General features: G+C 41.6%; 1 protein-coding gene and 1 long non-coding RNA gene across 3 annotated transcripts; both read right to left on the bottom strand.

Moving 5' to 3' along the window:
* Positions 1-191: 191 nt before the first annotated feature.
* LOC110015093 (uncharacterized) lies at positions 192-2439 on the bottom strand. Its single transcript, XR_013656156.1, has 5 exons — positions 2226-2439; positions 1776-1941; positions 1304-1539; positions 735-911; positions 192-640 (listed from the first exon to the last, which is right to left on the bottom strand). It is a non-coding gene; the product is annotated as an uncharacterized LOC110015093 (long non-coding RNA).
* A 3868-nt stretch (positions 2440-6307) lies between these two features.
* Positions 6308-14373, bottom strand: oxtra (oxytocin receptor a). 2 transcript variants are annotated; one of them, NM_001256632.1, is given in 3 exon segments: positions 6312-7025; positions 12990-13931; positions 14006-14373. In NM_001256632.1, coding segments are annotated over 2 exon segments (1182 nt in total). In that variant the 5' UTR covers positions 13918-13931; positions 14006-14373; the 3' UTR covers positions 6312-6771.
* Positions 14374-24404: the final 10031 nt, after the last annotated feature.

Here is a 24404-nt window from a genome sequence, read left to right as displayed (position 1 = left end):
ATGACCCCACCCTTACATTGATGTGTTCTCCCTACCATGAAAAAGGTGGAAAGATTTCATGTAATCCATGGACACCAGTGAAGATCACAAATCATTGAAGAAAAAAGGTTCAGGGCCCTGTGTAGTGGGTCTAGATGACCCAACTCCCAATGTTAAAGTGCCTGGGATAGCACAACGGAGAAAGGAAGCCCTTTTTTGAAACAGTTTTAATTAAGGAAACAATAGAAATATAAAATACTTACAAAGTAATGTACGGTAAGCACTAATATAACTTAATGCTAGTGTTTGAAATGATCAGCTTTTTAACCAAAGGACAAACTAGGAACCTGCAGGCTCATAAATGTTGGTATTTTTGAAATTGTCTGACATTTGAAAGTTAAAAAAACTAAGTAAATAAATGCCACAAACCTCAGAGGCTGGTTTTCATATATTCAGGATAAAAAAAAAACTTTTGCCCAGCCAGCAAGACCAAGTGGGCCTATATAGTTTAAAAGTGGGCAGAAATTGTGGGCCCCAGATGTGTCTGTCCACAGCTTCCATGGTGGCCCCACCAGTGTTTGTCTACATTGGCTTCAGTGGACAGCTCAGTTGTCCATCGGGCAGCTGGCTAGCGTAGCGGGAGGGGAAGCGACCAATGAGGCTGGTGGGACACCAGAAACAGGAAAGATGGCGGCGGTCACTGCAGCGGACTTTGAACCCTACGCTCCGATCAAGATCGCAGATGGAAACCCCACCTGGTTTGATCCCGCGGGGACGTGGATTGCGTTCGGAGGGCAGCGGGTGTCAGGGCCTCTACTCATTGCGTCTCTTAGGAGCTGTCTGCTTTCAGCGGAAGATGAACCTCCAGGCAGCCTTCTCTCTTGGTCCAACAAGCAGCGACAAGATGAGGATTTTTACCACTGGGGCGTCTGCTGTACTTCAGGGAGAGCAAAGAGAGCAGGTCCTTGTTGGTTAAACAGCTGCTGGTAACACTCTTTAATAACATTCATCCCTAACACACCCACAACATCTGACGACTTATTAGGTCGTGCAAGGTCTTTAACAACCAAGAGACCCCGCTATGGCAGGAGCTGACCAAAAACAACAACGTCTAATTCAACATAGCCGAGGTATGGGATTTCAAACCCATTTGCAGCAGTTAACGCCAGCCAATTGCAAGGTCTAATAACCTGCTGCAAAGATTGATTAAAGAAGCTTTCAGATATGGTGGTTACCATTGAGCCTGTGTCAAGGAGAAGGTTAGCGACCACCCCTACTAATTTAACAACTACTGTAAGGCATTGTGCCACAAGATTTGACTTGCCTGGGGGCACGTTTGAACCCCGGCCCTGGGAGCCAGCACTCTCTCCACCTGATGTTTGGCCCCTCACATCAGATGGTGGAAGTTTCCCGCCTCCTGAGCTGCCACAGAAAGGGAGGCTCTTGGCTGGGTGGGGACACTGTCATTCTCACGAGCATAGTGACCAGGTCTTTGACAACGCCGACACACCACACTGGACTGCCAATGGCTAGTTGGGGGTTGAGAGGCCGCCTGCAGAGCTAGAAAACCCTGTGTCAGCTTGTCCAGCTGCTCTTGCTGTTTCTCTAACAGCTTCCGCAATGCTGCAACCTCTGTGTTTGTAGGGGTGGGGGCTAGCATTCAAATATTGTGCGGAAGAAAAAGAAGGGACTGAATAAACCCGCCCCGTGGCTCCCCACAGTGCCCCTCCTGTTCCCAATGAATAGCCTCTGCTCTGATATCTAGCAATGAGCTTCGTGGGTCCTGTCTCACCAACCGTTTCAGGTCCCAGCGTAGGTTGGGATCTAACATTCTCCACGAACTGGTCTCGAAGCAACCTAGAGGCATCCAACATCCTTCGTGGTGCACACCGTTCAACCTTCTCCATAATGCAACACAAAGCATGGGAAAATTCCCGCAGTGATTCACCCTCCTGCTGCTGCCTGGGAAAAAACATTTGTTGCAATGAAATGTATGATTTAGAACACCCATACATATCCTGTAGTATTTCCAAAATTTTCTCTGGGTCCTCCCTGTCAGCTCGTGGCCTATATCTAATTTCATCCCTGGCTTCACCTTCTAGATGAGCATAAATAAAATAGGCCTGGTCAACAGGATGCAATCGTCTGGTTCGTAATGTTGCCCTCATCTCCTCCACCCAATCCTCAACCGGAACCCCAGTCCTTCCCTGGAAATGTGGGCATTTTCGCTTGCTCGGGATATATACCAGCCGATCCAATGGCTCGTTACAACCACCAAAGGCTCTACCAGAAGCCTCTTTATCTGGTGTTCGGTCAACCTGAGCACACAGATTATCCAGGGATCGTGGTGCTTCCTCATCAGCCATTGGTGGAGGATGGAGGCCTTCCAACCAGTGGACGTTGAACCCAGGTAATGGTGACCACAGGAATGGGGGGGTCCGAAGGAGCACACCTTGTGTTCTACCCAAAAAAAAAAAAAGAAATCAGCCCAATTTGGTTACCACAACTGCAACAACGGAAATTAGATCCTGCCGACAACACCAGAAATGTGACCAAGGTACCGTCAGTGCAGAGTGGAGCCACCAAAACAAAAATGGCTGAGACAATAAAAGCTTATAAAAATTAGATTTAATGAAAAAAAAAAAAAAATCGAAAAGTGCAGTTTTACTCCGATCAGCAGTACACAGATAAAACAATAAAAGGGAGAGGCAAGAATAAAAACAGGAAGGCCGAGCCGACCGCCCGTGCAGGAGGGGAGGGAAGAGAGAGGCCGTGGACCAAGCCAGTACGCGGCAGCACACCTCACTCCACTCCATGCTGAAAACAAAAGCGACACACACAATAATAAAAACATGCAAAAGAAACTTCCACTACACACTAAAAGGGAAATAAACAAATACAGTGAGGGAACTGGAGTGAGGACGATGCTGCCACAAGGGGCCCCCCTCACCAACACCACACACACCGGCGCCCGACTCAGACCTACGCAACAGTAAAAAGAAATCAGAGTCAACCACACAACAAATACAAGACCACTCTAAAACACATTAAAATGTAAAAAAAGGGTTGGTAAAGAACACGCAGTGGCTCATGACATGTGCGCCACGTCCAGCCGCTTACAGCATCACCAGACAGGCAGGCAGCAACTGTCTGTCAACTCACTCCCTGTTCCTTATAAAGGGGCAGACACAGCTGAACTACATCCCCAATCAAGCAGGCATGCACCTGTCACAGGCATACCTGCCGGTTACACTAAGGATAAGGAATGTGGTGTGTTCCTAATCTTTTTTCTGGACCTTTTGAAAAAAAATTAGAAAACCTCTGTGTGATTTTTGTCTATTTTTTTCTTAGACCTTGTTCACCTCCTCCTGGAGTTGTTCAAGCTATGACATGAAATGGTTGAGTCTGTCCTCCTTTCTCTGGATAACCTCTTTTAGATGAGAGGTTTCTTGGAGAAGGGAGGACTTTTCCTCGTCCCACTTGTGTTTGTCCTCTCCCTGCTGTTTTTCAGCTTCATTGGTCTTTGCCTTCCCTGTCAACAGAGATGTTTCCAGGTTCCTCAGTTTGCTGGTGAGGTTTGAGTTTTCCTTCTTCTTTTCTTTTAGCTTGTACATCTCCTGATGTAGTTGGTCAAGCATCTTTTTGTGGTCCTCTACAGACTTTCTAATTTTGACTTCCTTTTCCTGGAGAAGTTTTTTTTAATTGAGACATTTCTTGGAGAAAAGAGGACTTCTCTTTCTGCCATTGCAGTCTTTCCTGCTGTGCTGTTTCTCTGAAGGTCTCCTGGATTGTTTCCAGCTGGTGGATTTTTTTGGGTGAGTTCTGAATTTTCACGAGTCTTCTCATGGAGTCCTTTGTAGATCAACGTCTTCTCTTTTTCCATGAGAGACTGTTCAACCTGGAGCTTATGTTTGAGCTGTTCTACATTAAAGTTGTGGTTTCTTTAAAGTGTTCCTCCTCCTTCTCCTTTGACAGTCTCTGACATTGAGTCAACGCAGCTTCAGTTTGACTCTTTTTTTGCTGCATCTGGATCGGGTAGCTATTAGCTTGTTCTACCAAGGTTCTCCAGTGGACTCTTTTCCAATTTGGTCAGCTTTCCCAGTAGTATCTGATAGGACCGCGTTTTTCTGCTGAAGGAGTTTCTTGAGACGCATTACTTCCAACTTGAGGGCAGAATTCTCCTGTTGAAGTGCAGCAGCATTTTCCTCTTTCTGTGTCAACATTCCATAAAACTCTGTTTCAGAAATGGTCATCATGCTTGTCTTAGAGAGTGGGTCGTTCTGAGGTTGCACAGGTTCTGGAACCAAGGGCCTCTGTGCTACTTCTAGAGGTGTTGAAGTCTTTCTGTCTGCAGATTGAACCTGGACAGAGGAGGCTTCATTCTCCTCTCCTGCTTCTTGTGCCCTGACACCCACTGCCCTCCGAACGCAATCCATGTCCCCCGCAGGATCGAACGAGGCGGGGTTTCCATCTGCGATCTTGATCGGAGCGTAAGGTTCAAAGTCCACTGCAGGTGTTGCAGTGACCGCCGCCACCTTTCCTTTTTTTGGTGTCCCACCAGCCTCATCAGTCGCTTCCCCTCCCGCTACGCTAGCCAGCTGCCCGGTGGACAACTGAGCTGTCCACTGAAGCCAATGTGGACAAACACAGGTGGGGCCACCATGGTAACTGTGGACAGACACATCTGGGGCCCACACTTTCTGCCGACTTTTAAACTATATAGGTCCACTTGGTCTTACTGGCTGGGAAGCTTTAAGATTTTTTAACGACTGAGAACAACCTTAAGGCCCGTACACACCGGGACTAATTTCGCGCGCGATTTTCACCGACGTTTCACGCCTCGTAACTAAACAAAGGGCACCAATGAGAGTGTGCACACCGACGCGAAAAAACGCCACGCGTCAAAGCGTCAAAAAAAAAAACGCCTCGGGTTCGTTTTTTTTTTATTTATTTTTTTTTTCACGCGTCGCGTCGAAATCTATTCGACCAATGAGAATGGCGCTTTTGCACACGTGTCTGGAGCCTCTGAAGTTACAGTAAAACACAACTTGGGGGCGCTCAAACACAAAACTGCCTTGCTGAGCACACATACCAGCGAAGAAGATAGACGCCGAGTTGCATCTACACAGCCGCGAAGAAATAATGACGGACATTCTAAAATATCCCCGAACCAAGCACCAGATGGAGCTACTGGTGCTTGAAATATTCATGTTTTCTTTGTATGATTCTGACAAGCGTGTAAATACTTGCTCTCTTCTTCTGAGTGAAAAGCGACTTTAAGAAGTGTAAAGTTGCGCAGCGCCACCTTGTGTACAGGAGTATTTCTGTTTACATTAAGGGCCATCTAATGTCAGGGAATGAAATTGCATTTTCGCTCGGCTCATCGTCAGCGAAAATCGCCTGGGTGTGAACACAAAAGACGTGGCGAAAAACGCTGGCGAATATTCGCCTGGCGAATAACGCCTGGCGAATATTCGTCCCGGTGTGTACGGGCCTTTACGGTGGGGGGAGCGCTGTTTAGCTTTTATAAGCTAAACATTAGAAACGAGAAAATAACAACCATACTACCACTACCACTACCACTATTACTATTACTATTACTATTACTACCACCGCTACCACTACCACTACCACTACTACTACTACTACTAAGTTGTTTATCTCTTAATCAAGACATTTTTTAATCCACTTTTGTGAACTGATAAAAAAGGTTCCAGCAATGTCCAACGTTTTTGGGGGAAGAACACAACCAAAAAAGTACTTCAGAAAGCAGGCACTTTTCTTTAAGCCTGACTCTCAAACTCTGTCAACTGTATCTTTATTAACTATCTGTGGGCCTCTGCCAGCAAGATCATCCAAAATGGTCCTCTGTGAGGCTCAAAGTGATCGTCGCCACATACTTTGTCCTGCATTGATCCTGTTGTTTTTCATCTATACTGCAGAGATAAAAAGGCCAACTAAACTCAGCTAAAGGACTTTAAGCTGTCTTGATTTAACAGCCCAACACAAAATCAAAGTGAACAAGATAAAGTGGAATTTATTGCAGATTCTGCAGATAGGTGCTTGGAGGGGTTTTATTTGTCCGAGCTTTGTTTTGGAGCGGGCTCGTCTTTCTTCACTTCCCTTTAATAGACACAAGAAGCATAAAAATGTCTGCTTTTATTTTTTGTTAAACATTCTCAGACCTTTGAGCACTTTTTCACGTTCTTATGCCAACAGACAGCCTTGGATTCTTGAAGCTGATTCCGACCTCAGTAGTTTCGGATGTTTATGCAGGTAAACAGGATTTATAAGTGATGAATGTGCTGCATGAGTCTCTGCTACAAAGTCACCCAATTCTTATACTTTTATTTTTGAAACCATTTCTCAAGTCTTTACCAGTGACAACCATGACTGTTTACATGTGTGCAATATTGTGGCAAAGTGGGCAGTAGAATACAAGAACAAGTTCAATAAAACCCAAAAAAATATGATCCACACAGTTTGCTGGTGACATTGACTGGTTTAGTATGGATAACTGTGCTCCAACACACTAGAAATGCTCTCTGCTCATTTACATTTTCTGTACAGCGAACACAAATACAGCCTATACACTGAAATGAGGAAGGTTGTATAGAAACTTAACAAAAAATATTCAAAAGACTGAAGTTAGTCTTTTTTGATCTTGTGTCTTTACTGTTAAGTTTAAAACATAACAAGTCTGGAGTTGAGAAGTTACCGAGGAAATCAAGAAACCAGAAATTTGACGTGCAGCAGCATGAGGTGAGAGGCTTAGCGGTGGAGGATGGGGGCTCATGTGGTGGAAGTCTGAGTAATGCTTCTGCTGCTGCTTGTGCTCTTAATGGCGAAGTTTGAGGAGTTGCTTTTGTGACTGGAATTGAAATCTCGCTCGCAGCGGCACTCGGGTGACTTGAGGTAGCGAGTGGAGCAGCACAGGAGGTTCTGCCGAAGGTCATGGAAGAGGTGGCCGGCAAAGCACATGTAGATCCAGGGGTTGCAGCAGCTGTTCAGGCTCGCCAGCAGCATGGAGATGATGAAGGGCATGGCTGTATCGAAGGGCAGAAAAAGAAACGATGCAACAAAAGGGATATTAGTTTACCATCTGCATTAAACTATAGCTTTTTACATTTCTGTAAAAAAGAAACAAATACATAGATGTTAAAGTGTTGCATTTGGCCAAAAAACATTGATAACTTTGTCCTCTCATGAAAGACAAACACAACAAACTGCTCTTAATTTGTTCTTTTTGCAGCAATCTTAGTCTGACTTGATTTAAACGGATTTTCTCAAAACCAGTTCTAAATAATATCAATCCTTCCTCAGATCCTTTTACAGGATATTACAACTTAAAATGAGCTATTTCTTCCAAGAACTGATGCAGGAGAGTTTAAACCTGTACCTGATTCTGAACCTCACACACTTTAACCCTTGTGCTATCTTAGATGACCCCACCCTTCCATTGACGTGTTCTCCCTATCATGACAAAGGTGGATAAAGGTGGAAAGATTTCATGTAATCCATGGACACCAGTGAAGATCACAAATCATTGAAGAAAAAAGGTTCAGAGCACTGTCTAGTGGGTCTAGATGACCCAACTCCCAATGGTAAAGTGCCTAGGATAGCACAAGGGTTACGGTCAATGAATCTCTTTTAAAAGCAGACATTTTGGACAAAGTTGGGAATAATGATTGCTTAGTTCCATTAATAGTCCCATTTAGAACTGACATTGGCACAGGAGCAGCTCCTCTCTCAGGTGCTTTAGACTGATACTCTCCACATCAGCCCTTTTACGCAGAGAAAAACAAAGCGCTGAATAATTCTTTCTAATGAGTCTGCAGTCAGTCAGTCCGCTGCTTAAATAGGAACCATGTGATTAAATCCCAATACCTTACATGATTAAGCACAATTTTAAGGCGTTAGCAGGATTTATTGACAAACACTTTCACTAGCTTTTGTCTCTGACAGTTTTTTCAACCAGTTTTTTTTCACAAGAAATCTTTTGTTTTATTTTTTTCTAGCAAAAACAAAGCTTCAATGTAGCAAAATTAGAAAACAACTACAGTTTGTTTCTCAATCCAAACCTCCTTTGACCTCTGGCCCTCATCGAAATCCCTCTGAAGCAGATGCATAGCTGCAGAGCATTTTTTCTGTGAGCTCTTAAGTTGTTTAAGGAGAAAAAGAAGGCGTGCAGCTTTCCAACCCTTCCCTGAACTCAGACAGCTGCCAACCTTTTTCAAATTACTTTAATCCTGATGTATAAGAAAGTCTTCCTCTACAGCAGGGATGTTCAAACTGTAAGCAAAGAGGGTCAGATGTGGTGGGGAGAAATGTGTGAAGGTCGACCCTTTGGTTCTTTGAACTATTTGAATAACATTCAATGCAAGTAAACTATGAATTGAACTTTTTTTTGGGGATGCTATTCATTTCTTCTCATAGAATAGACTTCTACCTAAATTACTGTGAATTTCATTTTTTAAAACCAGAAATAAAATAAAGAAAAAGTCTGTGTGGAAAAAAACTTTAAACAAAATTAAAACTGAGTTCGTATAAAAGGTCACATATTTTTCCCTATTAAATACTCAGTGTAAACTTTTAAATGTAAGTTTTGTGAACAGGAAAATAACAAACTATCTTAACAAACACATTTCTTCCCCTCTTTGGCCCCGAATGCTCTGAAGGTTGAGTTGAAAACAGGTTTACAACAACTCAGACTGTAATTTAGCCAATCACAATCAGGAAATTGTGCACAATTGTGCATATTTATTGATCTTATGACTGGAGCCTGTGAGCTGGTTGAAATTTCAATGCAGGCCTCATTGGGCCCACGAGTCGGACTTTGGACTTGCCTGATCTCGATTATTTTCTAATAATTCCAGCTGTACTTTATGTCTGATGTTGTCAAAAAATGTCCTTTGATTTACGAAAAACTGTGAAACTGTAAAGGGTCCAGGTGGTGAAGTGGTTAAACTTCTTGCCACAAAGTGAGAAGGCCTGGGTTTGAATCCCAACCAGGACCTTTCTGTGTGGAGTTGGCATGTTCTCTGCTTGCATGCATGGATTTTCTCTGGGCATTCCAGTCATCCTCCCATTCTTCATAGGTTCATTGGTTACTTACTAAGTGTGCATGTGTGAGTGATAGTTGTCCTGCGACAGACTGGCAACCTGTCCACGGTGTCCCCTGCCTTTGCCCAACAGTGGCCAGGAACGCCTCTGGCAACCCATTGACCCCTAAAGGCGTCTCTTGGGTTAAGAAAATGGATGACTGTAAAACTAACTCGAATCCTTGGGCGACAGTTAACTTTGAATTAAATAATTGTAGCTTTTCCAAATTACTTCAACAAACTATAATTTTAAATTAGAAATAAAAAACACCATTACACAGAGATTAGTAATTAAAGATGAAGGTTTCTCACCATCAGGAAGTGACACCCTGAATGTCTAAACTTGATTTGGAGAAATAAGAATGCCTCTCACACACCATGACGGTACCTCAGGAAAGGAAAAGTGGCGTGCTGATGACATTTGTACAGTTAACACCACCGTCTGCCTGACGTTTGGCAAATGAGTTTTGGATCATGTGCTTGGTTTGTATCCTGTATTTAACCTCTTTCTAATGGTTTCTAATCTATTGCCATTCTAGTAGAAATGAAACAAACGCGAAGGTCTAAATGATTTCTGGGAGGTCATGAGTCTCATGTGCACAATCAAGCAAAAATTTAATTTAAGGGCCATTCAGAAAAAAATGCAACATCAACGGGAGTCAAATTTGGAAAAAGGCCAATACCTTTCAGACTTTTTATTTTTTTAACTACTGCCTCTGAACGTAATAGTGCAAGATGCAGAGTTCAGGAGAACAACTGGCAGTCATCAGGAATCTATTCTCGAAGTAAACGAGAGAACAACTTACATCTAATCTGAATAACGCAGGGCAGCATCACCCAGAGGGCTTTGCTGAATAGGCTTATGATGTCTTTTCACAGGGGAATGATAAATTGTTGGATAAATGAAAAGACAGACAAACCTCCGCCCCCCCAGGTGGAACCTCTGTCTGGCTGTCAGAACGTATGCCACCCATCTGAAAAGCTACAGTTACCTTAACAACTTGCTCCTTTAATTATTATTTTTAGGAAATGTCGATAGCTATACTCGATATTAAGTGTTGATTTTCTTGGTTCTCATGGCGACGGTACAACCTTATACAGTAACATTGAAAACATGCGCAGCACACACATTTGTCATGCTGTCAATGCAAGTCAATAATACAAAAGTAAATCAGTCACCAAGGGCACAAAGCACAGCGGGAGATGTTTGTGTGTGCTTTTTTTTTCTTTCTTTCCTTTTTTTTTTGGTGTGTTTTTTGTGCAACAGTCCAAGTCAGGGTTTAACCTTCATCTGTTTTTGTCTGCAACATAATGAAATCTGTCTGCCTGCGAAATGGGAAATCACAGACGCTGCTCATGTCCTTCTAAGGAAGCAGGGAATGGAACATTTTGCTGACATTTTCAGAAAATGTTTTGATAGGCTAATCAGGTACCACAAAAGGTAAACCCTGACACACTAGTGGGAATGTCACTGCTGTGGGATTAACCTGGGTTAAATGCTAAACTATTGCTCAGTTCGCCTCAAAAACTCCCTTCATAAGGGTGCATTTATTTTGAAAGCTCTTTTTGAGTAGATTTGAGTTTGCTGATGAAATTTAAATGCGCACATTGGTGGGCGTTCCGTTGATATCCCTGTGTCAATAATGTTATTAGGAAACTTCAGCAATCAGCCAGTTCACCAAGCCCATGCTGATGAGGAGGAGGAGGAGGAAGCAGCATCGCTGCAGCACCACTGAGCATAAGTGAAGACGCCAATAATGTCAGCTTCAAATCATTTAAAGGAACCGTAAATGTGTAAGTAGCATGTTAACATGAAAAACGCTCTTCATTTTCACGTCAACCTGTCCCATTAAAGGATCGCTTTCAGCTTAAATGCGAGGCCGGATCGCCTCCAACATTTATCATCTACACCTTTGAAATTGGTTTTTGTTTTTACAAGTTTTTGCTTCTCTTGTTAAAACCATAAAAAAAAATTATCTGTGGTATTATTTTGATACATTGTGATTCGTCTTAGAACATTCTTGATCACTTTAGCATAGATGAAACATCTGTTGTATCCTTTAAGAACCCATTGAAATGGAAATGATGTGGGAAATACCGCACACCAATGGACCACAGAACACATTTCTGATGTTTATTTCTGTTACACTGATGTCACCACGGATTCTTATGACTTCACTCTGTTTATCTGATTGTGATGCTGTTTTTATAAAATCCTTTTTGATATGAAGCTCGTATCAAGAATGGACAGATTATGCTCTCCTGTTTGAGTTAGAGTTGTCTCTTTCTTTAGCAGTGAAGTTACAGTCGGATGAGCCTATCTTTGTATTCACCACTGGGTATTCAGCAGTACCAGAATGCTTTTCTGCAGTTTTCTCTTGACAAAAAAACACATTTTTAGATCTATTAGAGTATTTTCAATTTTTCTTACTTTATTTTTTTCCATTAGTACATATTTTTCTCTGATTTCAGACCTTAGTTTCAAAAGTTTACAAGCAACGTTGGATTCGCTTGGTGCAGCCAGCTGAAATCTGTTTGGCTTCATTCTGTTACAAATCCACAAATTACTTCCGAACTTGCAAACTAATGTCTTCAACTTAACTGAGATTTTTAATGTTTTTGCCAAGTCAAATGTGCAATTTCGAGATATTTCCGAGTGAATGAGCTTCCAGAGCTGTTTGTTCTGCGCTCTAATTGAAACAATCTGCACAGGAACAGATGATACTCTCTTTTGGACACAAACACAGGCATGTGTCATTGCCAAATCTGCCATTTCTAAATAATGTTCGCAGTCAGTCATTGGCATCCTAAGCACACTGGTGCAGCCTCTGCACCAGACAACGGTTGGATCACTTTTTCTTTCACGGCTGGAGCACTTTGGTTGTTGCCACCTGAATATCACAGTGAGGTGTCAAAGCCAATTACTGTTCCATCAAGCAACATGCCACTGCTCATAATAAGTCAGCGCAAACTGACAGCTGAGTGTAAGCTGTCGGTGGGGGCGGTGCAGTTTAAGATGGAGGGCACGAACAAATCATTAGAAGAAAAAGAGAATCAATGACATCTAAAGTGAAAAATTCAGGATGTTTTTATGATTTGTATTGTTCATCAAGCGCTCATTATTTTTCAGCTCTCATCAGTTAGTGCCTAACGGGATTCCTGCTTTAAACTTTAACAGACAAACAACAAATTACAGCCACTTCCTCTCTTTTCAGCAGGCAATCCATCACTGTGCGGACTGTCCTGGATGAAGCGCAGCAGCATAACGTGTGTTGTGGCACTTATCTTATGTGGGTGCGGTCCTGGCAGAGCAGATCCATATGCAGTGGATGGAGTGCTTACTGTGACTAAATGTCAAGGTCCCCCCACAGGCAGAGACTAAGGTCTAACGCGCGGTGGCGCGCACTAATTTGATTAATGATTAGCCGTCAATGAGTCGCTGCGTGCAAAGAGGTTTAAAGGGGGAAGTTGGGGAAACGTGGATGCATGTTTTTGATGCGAATTTAGGTTGAAAAAGGCAAAACAAGATCCGCTCCATTTAGAAAGCCGTGTAACTTCATGCTTTCAGATGTTTCTGATTAAGGTGACTGAATTAATTTAGTTTATTTCCTCTCAGAAAATCCCCCCTGCATGCGTGCATTCCTTTTACAAAGTAATGTGCTTTGAATCAGAGCTCGGAGACCTTGATTGTGGGGAGTTATTTGCCGCTGCATCTGAGGCATCCCTCTCTCTTCTGAGTGCACTGACGCGCAAAGTGTGAGCGGCTACATGCCATTTAAACAGCGAGCAGCGTCTGGAAATTGTGCAAATAGACTTCTTGATTACTTGTTAGAAAAAATAAAAAACAATGTGCACACCTGTCTTTGCGCACAATTATTGTGCGCGCTTCATGACAAACTTTCAACCTACCCTCACGGGGAGCCGCTTGATCCCAGGCAGACCACATCTGGACAGAGAAAAACGGGGTCCAGCAGACGATGTATGCCACGACTATCACAAAAGTCATTTTCACTGTGGTTATCTTTGCCTTGGAGATGAGCTTGACGCTGCTCACCCGGGCCAGGGTGTTGTTCTGGGATGTTTTGGGCGTCAGGTTAATGCACTGCTCCCGTTTGGTTTTCAGTTTGAAATTTTGCCATATTTTGAAGCTGATCAGCCCGTAACAAATGCTCAGGATGGCCACTGGGATGATGTAGATGGTGAGACTGATCCATGTGATGTAAGCTTTGGCCCCCCAGGGCTTCACAAAGTCGCCCCAGCAGTCGTACACTCCTGACCCGGCCGAGCCAACCTCTCTGAGGGAGAAGATGAACATCTGCGGGATGCTGAAGATCAAACTCAGCAACCATGACAATATGACATAAATTCGATCTTTTCTCCGATGCAAGGAGTGCAGAGGCTGACAGATGGCCAAACATCTGTCGATGGACATTAAAACTAACATGTACGTGGAGGCGAACATTCCAACCACCTGCAGGTATTTCACCAACCTGCACAAAATGTCAGGTCCATAAAACCGGAATGTGATGTCCCAGATAAGTTGGGGGAGAACTTGAAATATTGCCACAACTAGATCGGCGATGCTCAGGTGCTTCATGAAGTAATACATGCGGGACTGGCTGTGTTTGGTGGTGTGGATGGCCAGCAGGACGCACAGGTTCCCCGCCAGCGCCAGAAACAGCACCAGCGCCAGCACCGTCACCTCCACCTTCGCCACCTCCTCGTTCCGCTTCAGGGGGTTCGTCTGATTCAGAGCGCCGGTGCCGTTACCGAGGCTTGAGTTCCTCCACGATCCGTTGAACTGCCAGATCTCACTTTCATTGGAAATGATCTCCATGTCGCAGTGTGCTCCTCTGCTGATGCGTCAGGGCTGCGCGCTCATGCAGGATCAGTCTGGTCTCTGGAAGGTGCGTCTGGAAGTCCTCCTCTCGTCCTCAGATAACAAAAAGTCTGTAATAAGTCCTTACTTCATGTTTGGTAGTTTAGAAAACGAAAGCTCCGTGGCTGCTACGGAGCTTGGCCATGCTTTTTTGAATGCGTAAGAGAAGTGCGGTTTCAATAACGCACTGGATGAAATGCAGCTCCAAACGCGTAAAGACGCTGTGCAGAGGGGCTGCGCCGTAGAGGTAAGATTAAAAAAAAGCATACAGGGCTTATAATTTAACTGACAATATGGTCCCCTCAAACAAAAATTGGGGAGGTTTTAAAACGTAAAATATCAATAAATCCAAGTTTACGCGAAGAGGCTGCAGGGAATAAAAATAGTTGTCTTCAAATTAAGAGTTTGACATCAAAATGATAAAGAAAACAAGGTGCAGACACTGGATGCCTCCGTGTCGCCTCCAGAGTCTGAATGGCCAGCAACACAGGCACCTATTATGAACGTCCTCAGTCCGGAAAAGCATAAAGTCTGAACAATCACTGCCACTAGGTGGACACGTGTCCTGCCCGCCAGGAGCATCACTGCTCATGGTTGCAGCTCAGAAAACGAACCAGAAAGCAGCTGGAAGCTCCAGACCTATCAAGGTCCAACAGGATCTAACATAGAAATGAAGCATTTTGATGAAAAAACAAACAAACAAAGAACCCAATTCAACGACCACATTTCTGAAACAGGTACTCAACAAAAAACTGCTTAATAAAAAAAATATGTATAATTGCATATTTTCCATTTTGCAACGGAAAATTGCATAATTCAGTTTAAAATGTTAATAACTGTCAATTACTGTTTGGCATTTTCTGCTCCCATTTCCTTCTCTCTGTTTAAAATCCTATTGACTTTATGAATTCGTTCTCATTGACTGTGACACTTTTCTTTGACTGGAGGATTTAGGCTGAAAAAAATCACAACAGTGTCATTAAATGAATGGCTGCAAATCCAAATTAAATAAAGAAAAGAGAAAATGATTTAAGAAACAAGCATTGATTTGCTTTGGTTTGTAATGGGCTCAGCTCAGTGGTGTGACATCAGCAGGTTGATGTGTTTATAAATGACTGCATGCATTTGTTGGCACAGGCAGCATTTGTGAGCCATAAGCTGTTCAGAAGAGCCACTAAAAAGCAGCGCACTCATGTTCCTAGAAAATCACCTTCAGCACTGTTAACATGCCTTTTTACTGCCCTTATCAAAAGGTTTCCTCCATCGGATGTGTGACTTGCCCACTTTAGGCTTTTCTAAACTCAGATTGATTTGTAGAGGAGACAAACCTTTGAACATAAAAAAAACTGAGCATTTCACTGCAACATTGATTTTTCTTTATGACGCAAAAAGAAAAGCTCTTAGTATTTTTATTTGTTTGTGAAAACAGTGACCATGCTGTTCTCAAATAAAGCCAGTGAGGAACAGTATTAAATTCTATTCAATTTTATTTAAACAGCCTATTATTACAACACAGTTGTCTCAACAGGCTTGACTAATTGTACAAAACATATAAAATCAGTTATAAAACACAAAAACTGATGGCTAAACTACACTAAACAGACTACCGGTAAGCTAAACTGGGCATCCCTGTCCTCAGAAACTCCTTCTCAGAAAGGAAAAACTCCTAAAAAAAACACATGAAGGAGGAATCCTCTCTCAGGACGGACACGCGATGTACCAGGACTGTTAAAGAAGTATTAGCTTATCTAACTCCAGTGGCGGACTGTGCATTACTGGGCCTTTAGTAGTGCTACATCTGAAACACTCAACCCCTCATCGACCATTTTTATGCCTCCAAATAAACTGAATGACCAAAACAGTAAACAAATCTCCGGCTGGGGGACCTGAACCAGAACACTAATGGGGAACATTTCTGTGTGGAGTGTGCATGTTCTCCCCGTGCATGTGTGGGTTTTCTCCGGGGACTCCGGCTTCCCCCCACCGTCCAAAAACATGCTTCATAGGTGAATTGGTTAATCTAAATTGTCCCTAGGTGTGAATGTGAGAGTGTGTGGGTGTGTGATTGTGGACACACTACTCTGCGACAGACTGGCGACCTGTCCAGAGTGTCCCCTGCCTTCGCCCACAAGTGGCCAGGATAGGCTCCAGCAGCCCCGTGACCCCGAAAGGGAATAAACGGAAGAAGACGAGACTTAGAAAAGGGTGTATCCAGACTGGAAAATTCCTTTATTCCATGTCGAGACAGCTTGATTTTTTCTGGATTGAGTCTCGCAACTCGCGTTTGGTCTGTATTCAGGCTGTCAGCAAGCGGATCATTCTGTTATGGACCAAAGCTTGTAAACAAAACCACGTAACAAAAGATGTATGTATGAACATTTTTCCTTCAAGGGGAGACTAAAAAATTTGAGAACCACTGAGGTAGCCTGTAGGATGACGTCACAGCAGTGCCGCGTAACAAGACACAGAAAAGCATGTAAGAAGCATTTTCAGTTGTTAAAATTAACGTTTTAACAAACAGTTGGACCCTTTCTGTTTGATAACACGACAATCTTTGCTTTGTATTTGTCTGCGCCTCATCTGTTGCTTCATTCCTACTTTTCAGACCATTGACTGTAAAAACAATGGACAGCTCAACTCCTCCCTTCTTGTGTCCCCAAATAGGAGGTGCGTTTGTTTCCTGATACGGGCGTCGCCATATTGAAACCAATTGACAGCAATTGGTCCAACTCGCTCTGAGTCACTGTATCTAAGGCACTGATGACAGTAGTTGCTATAGATACGATGACTCAGAGTGACTCGGACCAATCACTGTTGACGGATTTTAACGTGGCAGCGCCAGAAGCAATGGTGAGAGAGTTTGCCTGATTTCATGGGGGCCAGTGGTAAGGTATTTTTTATGGTTGACGCCACACCTGGATTCCTCCGTTGTTTTTACACTCCATGATCCAGACTGAGGAATCTCAGAGCAAACCAAAGCTCAATCTGATTGTAAACAAACTGGGACAACCTCCAAAAATGGGTCCCAGAGCGGTTTCTGGTCCCCGGGCCAGGGTCCGCTTATGTTTATTCAGACTGAAGATTTGTTTTAGATTTTCGGGGGAAATGAACTCCGAGCAAACCAAATGTGTCCAGTCTGAATACACCCTTAAATTTCTTTACATACGTTTTCCATCATGGGAAAAAAGCCAAGAGAACAAGTTAAAAACACACCAAAAAAACATGTTCATTGGAGTGGGTCTTTAAATCCTCAGTGGGTCTGTTTGACTGGTACAAACCCAGAAACAAATCTGCCAGCAGTGACAGGGATCTGTAGACCAGTCGAAGAGTTTCTCAAGCCTCTGTGTCCCTTAAGAAGAAGATTCTCTGTCGTTAACATCACCAACCTGCAGGGCATCTGTGTGCACCAAAAAACACGAAAACAAGAACAATTTCTTTTCACAACACAGTTTTATTAGAGGAGTATCCAGTAAACACAATAGCTGCATTTTTCTTATTTCTTTGTAAATTAAGAACTGAAAGGGATCAGTACAGCTATTCCTTTGAAAATCTTGTTAATTCAAACATTCAAATTCAAACAGAATGCCCTTATTTTCTTTAATTCTATAAGAAAATAGAAAATACTTGTTTTTGTTTTATTATTTCAATTTAAATGGCATGATTGGAACCAAATTGAACATAGTGGTTTTACTGTTAACCAGTTTGACAAATCCTAATACAATCATCTGAAAGCAACTGAGCCAAGATGCTGAGGGGTTTGCAACGAAATGAAAACTCAGACAAGAAGCAGAAACCCTGCTGTCTCCAGCTGTAATGATCTGTAAGATTAGTTTTGTTTATTCACTCTCATTTTGAGGTTTTCCTGATCTTTCAAGCTGTTTTCTTCTTGTTTACTTCTGTTTGTGTTTTGGTCGGCTTCTGCTCTCCACACATGTTTTTAATTCTATTGATTGCAGCACTGCTCTGCTCCCACAACACACCTGTTCTCCATTGGTCATCGCTTGCCTCATGCAGCCCGATTTCTGATTGAATTTTTACAGACTGGTTTACCAGATGGACTTTTCAGTGCTGCTCTGAGCAACTTGTTCTCTAACGGGTTTGTTTGTTTTTGCCTGCAATTTTCCCATGAGGCTGAACCTAGGACACACACAGTGACACAGTTCCTGACTTTTTAGCCTAAGTGTGAATGTTTTTCCCTTGAGTTTCATTCAGACACTCAGGCAATCAACAAAGTGCAGTTAGACAGGAATTCAAAGGTAAGTTAGAGTTTCGACTCAGGTTAGAGTTCTTGCACAGAGTTTAAAGAAAAAAAAAGTTGCAAAGGTCATGGCTATAATTGCATGAATTCCAAAGCGAGTAGAAAAAACAGCAGCTGCACTCATTTTTAACCCTTGTGCTATCTTAGATGACCCCCCCCCCCTTACATTGACGTGTTCTCCCTATCATGACAAAGGTGGATTTAGGTGGAAAGATTTCATGTAATCCATGGACACCAGTAAAGATCACAAATCATTGAAGAAAAAAGGTTCAGAGCACTATCTAGTGGGTCTAGTTGACCCAACTCCCAATGTTAAAGTGACTAGCATAGCACAAGGGTTAAGTAAGAGTTCTGATTTCTGGATGAAATTCGCCTGTCAACGGGATTCGGCCTGTTGGCAAGCAGGTATAAAAATGGATAAATAACACACACACAAAAAAATCTATTACAAAAAGAAATTAAACACATTTAAAGCTAAATTTGGAGTTTGAATAGTATTATTAAATCTTTATTTAAATCAACAAATATGAGTTAAATACTGCGACAGACTGGCGACCTGTCAAGGCCGTCCCCTGCCTTTGCCCATAAGTGGCTGGGATAGGCTCCAGCAGCCCCGTGACCCCGAAAGGGACAAACGTAAGAAGATGAATAAGAGTTAAGTATTGTTTTATTAAATCACTTGATCAACAATCTTACAAATCAATACCAACTCGGGATGTTTTTTAACACACAAAAATCCCCATAATATAACTACTACAACAGATACTATAGTAACAGAAACAGGGTGCAGTAACTTGTGCTAAATATACTTAACCCTTGTGCTATCCTAGGCACTTTAACATTGGGAGTTGGGTCATCTAGACCCACTAGACAGTGCTCTGAACCTTTTTTCTTCAATGATTTGTGATTTTCACTGGTGTCCATGGATTACATGAAATCTTTCCACCTTTATCCACCTTTGTCATGGTAGGGAGAACACGTCAATGTAAGGGTGGGGTCATAGGATAGGACAAGGGTTAAACAAGTATAGTATGAACACTCACTTTTTACAAAGGGATCTTGCTTAGACACCATCAGATAGTACTTTTGCATTGCAGATCAAATGCTGTCTTCTGTTGTATTATCAAAGGTTGGAAGAGTGGCCTCTGAAGCATACAAAGCCACAATTTATGTACCTTTTTATATTTTTATTTCTTGTGTTATTTAGTTTAAAAAGTTTTTATTTCATTCATTTATCTTCTACCGTTTTGTCAGGGGACATCCTGGACAGGTAACCAGTCTGTCACGGGGCCACCATCACATGCACACTCACATACACACTTAGGGACAATTTAGGTTAAACAATTTACTTATGAAGCATGTTTTTGGGCGGTGGGCGGAAGCTGGAGTCCCCGGTGAAAACCCACGCATGCACGGGGAGAACATGCAAACTCCACACAGAAAGGTCCCCCATTGGTGTTCTGTTTCAGCCGGGACTTGAAAAAAGGGGCCTTCTTTTTTTTGGTTCATCACAGAAGGAAACCACGAGGGTCTCCGCCACATTGCATTGTACCATTACACATTTCTACCCCTTTGGACATACCGGTTGTTTCTTGAGGAAGGTTTTGGTGGATTTCAAAATCATTTTATGGAGTAGTATTCTTTGTGAAAAATGGTGATTTCAACATGCAAGGTATGATGGGACTGCAATAAAATGAGCTGTGGGATAGTTGTCTGCCAGAGGTCCAAACAGCAAAGTGGAACAGACGTCTCTGTCTTGATGTCTGTGTATAATGTATAATGCATATCTATAGCTGTAAACGTTGTAGATCTCTAACAGATGTGTCGGTGCCCAGTGGGTGGAAAGTACCTGAAACAGCAAGAAATTCTTTTGAAAATGTTAAATGCACTTGAAAAGATAATGGCTCCTTCTTGCTCAGTTTGTTTTTCATCTAAAATGCCAAAAAAGGAAATCCTGGAGTCGAAACGTGAGCAGCAACTAATTTAAAGTTTACTTACACGATGACTTACAAACAAAACTTTAAGTTAACATTCTCTGAGCATGACAGTGAAGGTGAATACTTAGAGGAAGTATTAGCATCAAAAACAGAGAAAAGGCAATTGCTGAAATCTTGGGTGGAGGTAATAACTCAAGAAAAAAGGAAAATAATTTAGCTTGCTTCAAATTAAAGGGCTTTTTTAACAAGTTAGATGTAGAAAACAGCACAACGTTGGTGAATAATTATTGGATGGTGTGGGACTCAACTTCACCTAAGTGCAAACAAAGGAAATGAAGTTTAACCAAATAACCCTTGTGCCATCCTATGGGGTCAAATGACCAATGACGTGTTCTCCCTACCATAACAAAGGTGGATAAAGGTAGAAAGATTTCATGTAATCCATGGACACCAGTGAAGATCACAAATCATTGAAGAAAAAAGGTTCAGAGCACTGTCTAGTGGGTCTAGATGACCCAACTCCCAATGTCAAAATGCCTAGGATAGCACAAGGGCTACAGAAGGTGGAAAGATCTTTTACAAATAAAACAGGAAGTCAATGCAAGAAGAAAAATAAGTAAAACTGTATTTATAAACTATATCTAATCATTGTAAATTCAAAGCACAAAACCCAAACTAGACCTCTTTACCTAAGTAGACCGTAACACCATCAGTGTTGGTGCACAAATTAAAAGCAGTGTTCCTTCAGGAGGCTCCTATTTTAGCTGCATATTGTCAAATGACCTATTGTGTGTATGCCAACAGCATGGCTTAGTAATAGAGCATCTTGGGAGCTGCCTCATTTTTGTTCACACTCACAGTTACTCATAGAAAATATTTCTGGCAGAACAAAATGAAGAATAGGGGATACATAGAAAAATATTGAAGTGGTGAGGTCTGATTACAAAATTCTTTTTAAACTACAGTGCATGTGCAGCACAGTTTGAAAAAATCTAAAGGTCATGGTCTGATTACGGATTCATGTAGATTCAGCAAGCTGAATGTATTCTTTACATTGTATTCAAAATACCTGTTACTCCCAACATTTTAAGCAACACAGAAAACAGACTAATACCGCTAAAACAAACGTCACTGTGACTAAATTAACTCCCAACCTTGTTAGTAACACGTAAAAAAAAAAAATTTCAACACAGCTAGACGTTAGCCGGCTTACGCTATAATAATAAAAAAAACAGATTGCCGTGACCCTCTCTAAATCATTTTAACATCACTAAGCACAACTAAAGTTAATACAAATATAAGGCTCTCCGGATTTTAAGGTGCACTTTAAAAAAAAAAAAAAAAAGGCTTTTCTGTCCGCCGTCTAGTGCAGAAAGTACGTGGTTTGAATCTTTAGTAAAATAGAAAAACTATATATATATAAATTTGTTTGTTGACATGCCACCACCGGTCTTATGTCAGACTGGACACATTTGGTTCACTTGAAGCAGTGCTTCTAAAATATTTTTTGCCAGGCCCCTCCTAGGAAAAAGAAAATGTTTCGCACCCCCCCACACACACACACACTCACACTCGGTGACAATATATAGGTTAGTATCTATAAAAATTGTGTAAGTATACCTACAATCGTATATTCCAACATTAACAAATGAAAACAGCAATATAAATCCACTTTCAACAAATATTAACTTTATTTCACCACAGAAACCCTGTTATAGTCTAAAACAGAAAAGAAGCTTGAAGTGCCTGAAATAAAAAAAATCTGTCAGTGATTATTTAAACGAGAAACATTTTGACCAACTGAACCATTTGATGCTGAGAAAAATAATTCAATCAATAAATAATATTAAATGTAAATTGATCTGAAACATTAACGCAGCAGCACCAATAGATTTAACGTTTTTCTGTCTGAAGAAATAGACTTAAATTCTAGACTTAAAGTAACCTAGAGTCCTTTTTCCCCGATAATCAGGAACTAATTTTGAAAGCGGACCCTGGTCCGGGACCAGAAGCTGCTCTCTGACCCATCTTTTGAAGTGGTCTTGATTCATTTCCAATCGGATTGAGTTTTGGTTCGCTCTGAGTTTTTTAAGTCAGAATATGCAAAGTTTAGGACTTCCATCATTTTTCTCTAGTTGCTTTGCCCTGCTCTGGTAATTCCAGGGGGGTATTCCAGGAAGCATGTTTAAACTAGCCTGACTTTAACCCTGAACTCTGGCTGAAATCCGCCTGAACTTGCTTACTCGGGGTATGTCGGTTCCAAAAGACCGGATATGAGTTGGCGTAATTACGCTCGACTTGGTAACCCTGGGTTAATGCACGTGCACAGCAAGTACATAAAGACATTCTCAATGGATCGCCGATTTACGGAGTCACCATGGAAACGCGTGGAGAAAAAAAGAAAGCGCTATACTTCAGTGAGACGAAGTCTGAGATTTTAATGACGTCCATATACGTCCATCAAAAAGTACCACGGCTGCATCATCAAAAGAAAGAGTTTCTGCTTGTAGTAGAAGAACAGACAAAGTAAACGCACGAGTTTCTGATCTTATTTCCATTTTCATGTGACGCATGTATATATATATATATATATATATATATATATATATATATATATATAACTTATCCAATTTTGCCAACTTAAATGAATTACTTCTATTGGTAACAAGTATTTGAGTTAAATTTATTCAACTTAATTTCTTACGTCTATAAAACTCAATAATTGTTAATACAACTCCAATTTACATATTTATTTAACTAAATGTCGTATTACTCCAATTCAATTAATCTTTTTTCCATCACAATGAATTATAATTCTTGAACTCTCATATGTCTAAGTTTGAGCCGGCAGATATACTCATTTTTATAACAATAGAAAGAACAAAACATCATGTGTTTGGTACATACATTTAGGAATTTTCCAACATTGTCAATATGGTACTAGACTGTAGGGGTGTTATATAAACTCATCCTCCTCTCCCTCCCTTCCCTCATGGTGCAGAGACTTGAGCAAAGTAGGACAAAATCGCTTGGCAAAACACGGTAAAACACAGTAAAAAAGCTATACAACTAAACACATTCTGTCAAAAACCCACACTTAAACCCAAATCCGTCCAGACAGGCAAAGGGAATGGTATCCCACAATCCTTTGCAGTGCCGATCTAACAGCAGCACCAAAGTTACACCTACTTAATTGAATTCATTTGAATGAAAGTAAAATAACTGTCTGAAAACTACGTGTTATTTTTAAACTGACTTAACAAAAAAAAGATTTTTAATTATCTTGCCTGAAGCAAATAATTAAGTTAGATCAAAGTAAAAAAAGTTTATTTTTCCAACATCCCTACGTGGTCTTATCACCTTCTCACGGTGGAAAAAGTATTATCTGAGCTTCTTCATTCACTAAATCATCTTCAAATGGACACGCCATGCTGCTTCACCTCTCTGTAAACAAACTAACCTTCAACTAAACCTGCTCTAGAACAGGTTATGTTCAGAGCATGAGTTGCCATGGCAACTTGACCTACCCTGAAACATACCTCCATTTCTGGAACCGAAAGCTGAGGTTATCAACTTCCTTAGCCTCAAACTTACCGTGGGAGCCAGCATAACCTGCTTTCTGGAATACCCCCCTGGTCAATGACTAAAGCGATATTTAGTCGTGTGGTTTTGTTTACAAGCTTTGGTTGGAAACCTAACTGTCTGGTTTAAAGGTAGTCTGAATGCAGACCAAACACTAGGTTCAGGACTCGGTCCGGGCCAAGGAACTTTTCCAGTCTGAATACACCCCTAGTACTGCATGCAGCAGTGTGGAACCTTTGCAGTTTTCTCAAAAGTATAATGTCTGGTTTAAACTTTCTGCAAACAGGAAACCAAAACCTCCAAGATTTAAATACCAAAGAGGGGAAAAATCCAGAAGGGAGCTTCTTCTTGCTATTAAGTGGGGAAACTTAGAATGCAGTGATCTGAGAAGTTTGGGTCCTCCGTCTCTGCGGTGTTCATCTGTCAAGTAGTAAACATAAGATAGATTAAAGATGAGAAAAAAAAATGTGGACATTAATGATGTTGAGGGATATAATCTGTGAAAAATAGTGGTTGGGATTTATATACTGTCAGGCCCAGTTATGAAAGAGAGGAGGTCAGTCTGCAGATGTGTAATGTTGTGTTATTGACGGCTCTGGTATTAAAACACAGACACTGGTTTACAGTTTTTCTCAGTCGCTTTAGCACAATTCTCAGATCAGAATTGA

The sequence above is a fragment of the Oryzias latipes genome, chromosome 5, assembly GCF_053564925.1.
Source record: "Oryzias latipes strain Hd-rR chromosome 5, Olatipes_Hd-rR_3.1".
Lineage (NCBI taxonomy): Eukaryota > Metazoa > Chordata > Actinopteri > Beloniformes > Adrianichthyidae > Oryzias > Oryzias latipes.
Note: the sequence above shows the minus strand (reverse complement) of the source record. Positions and strands in the feature narration are given on the sequence as shown.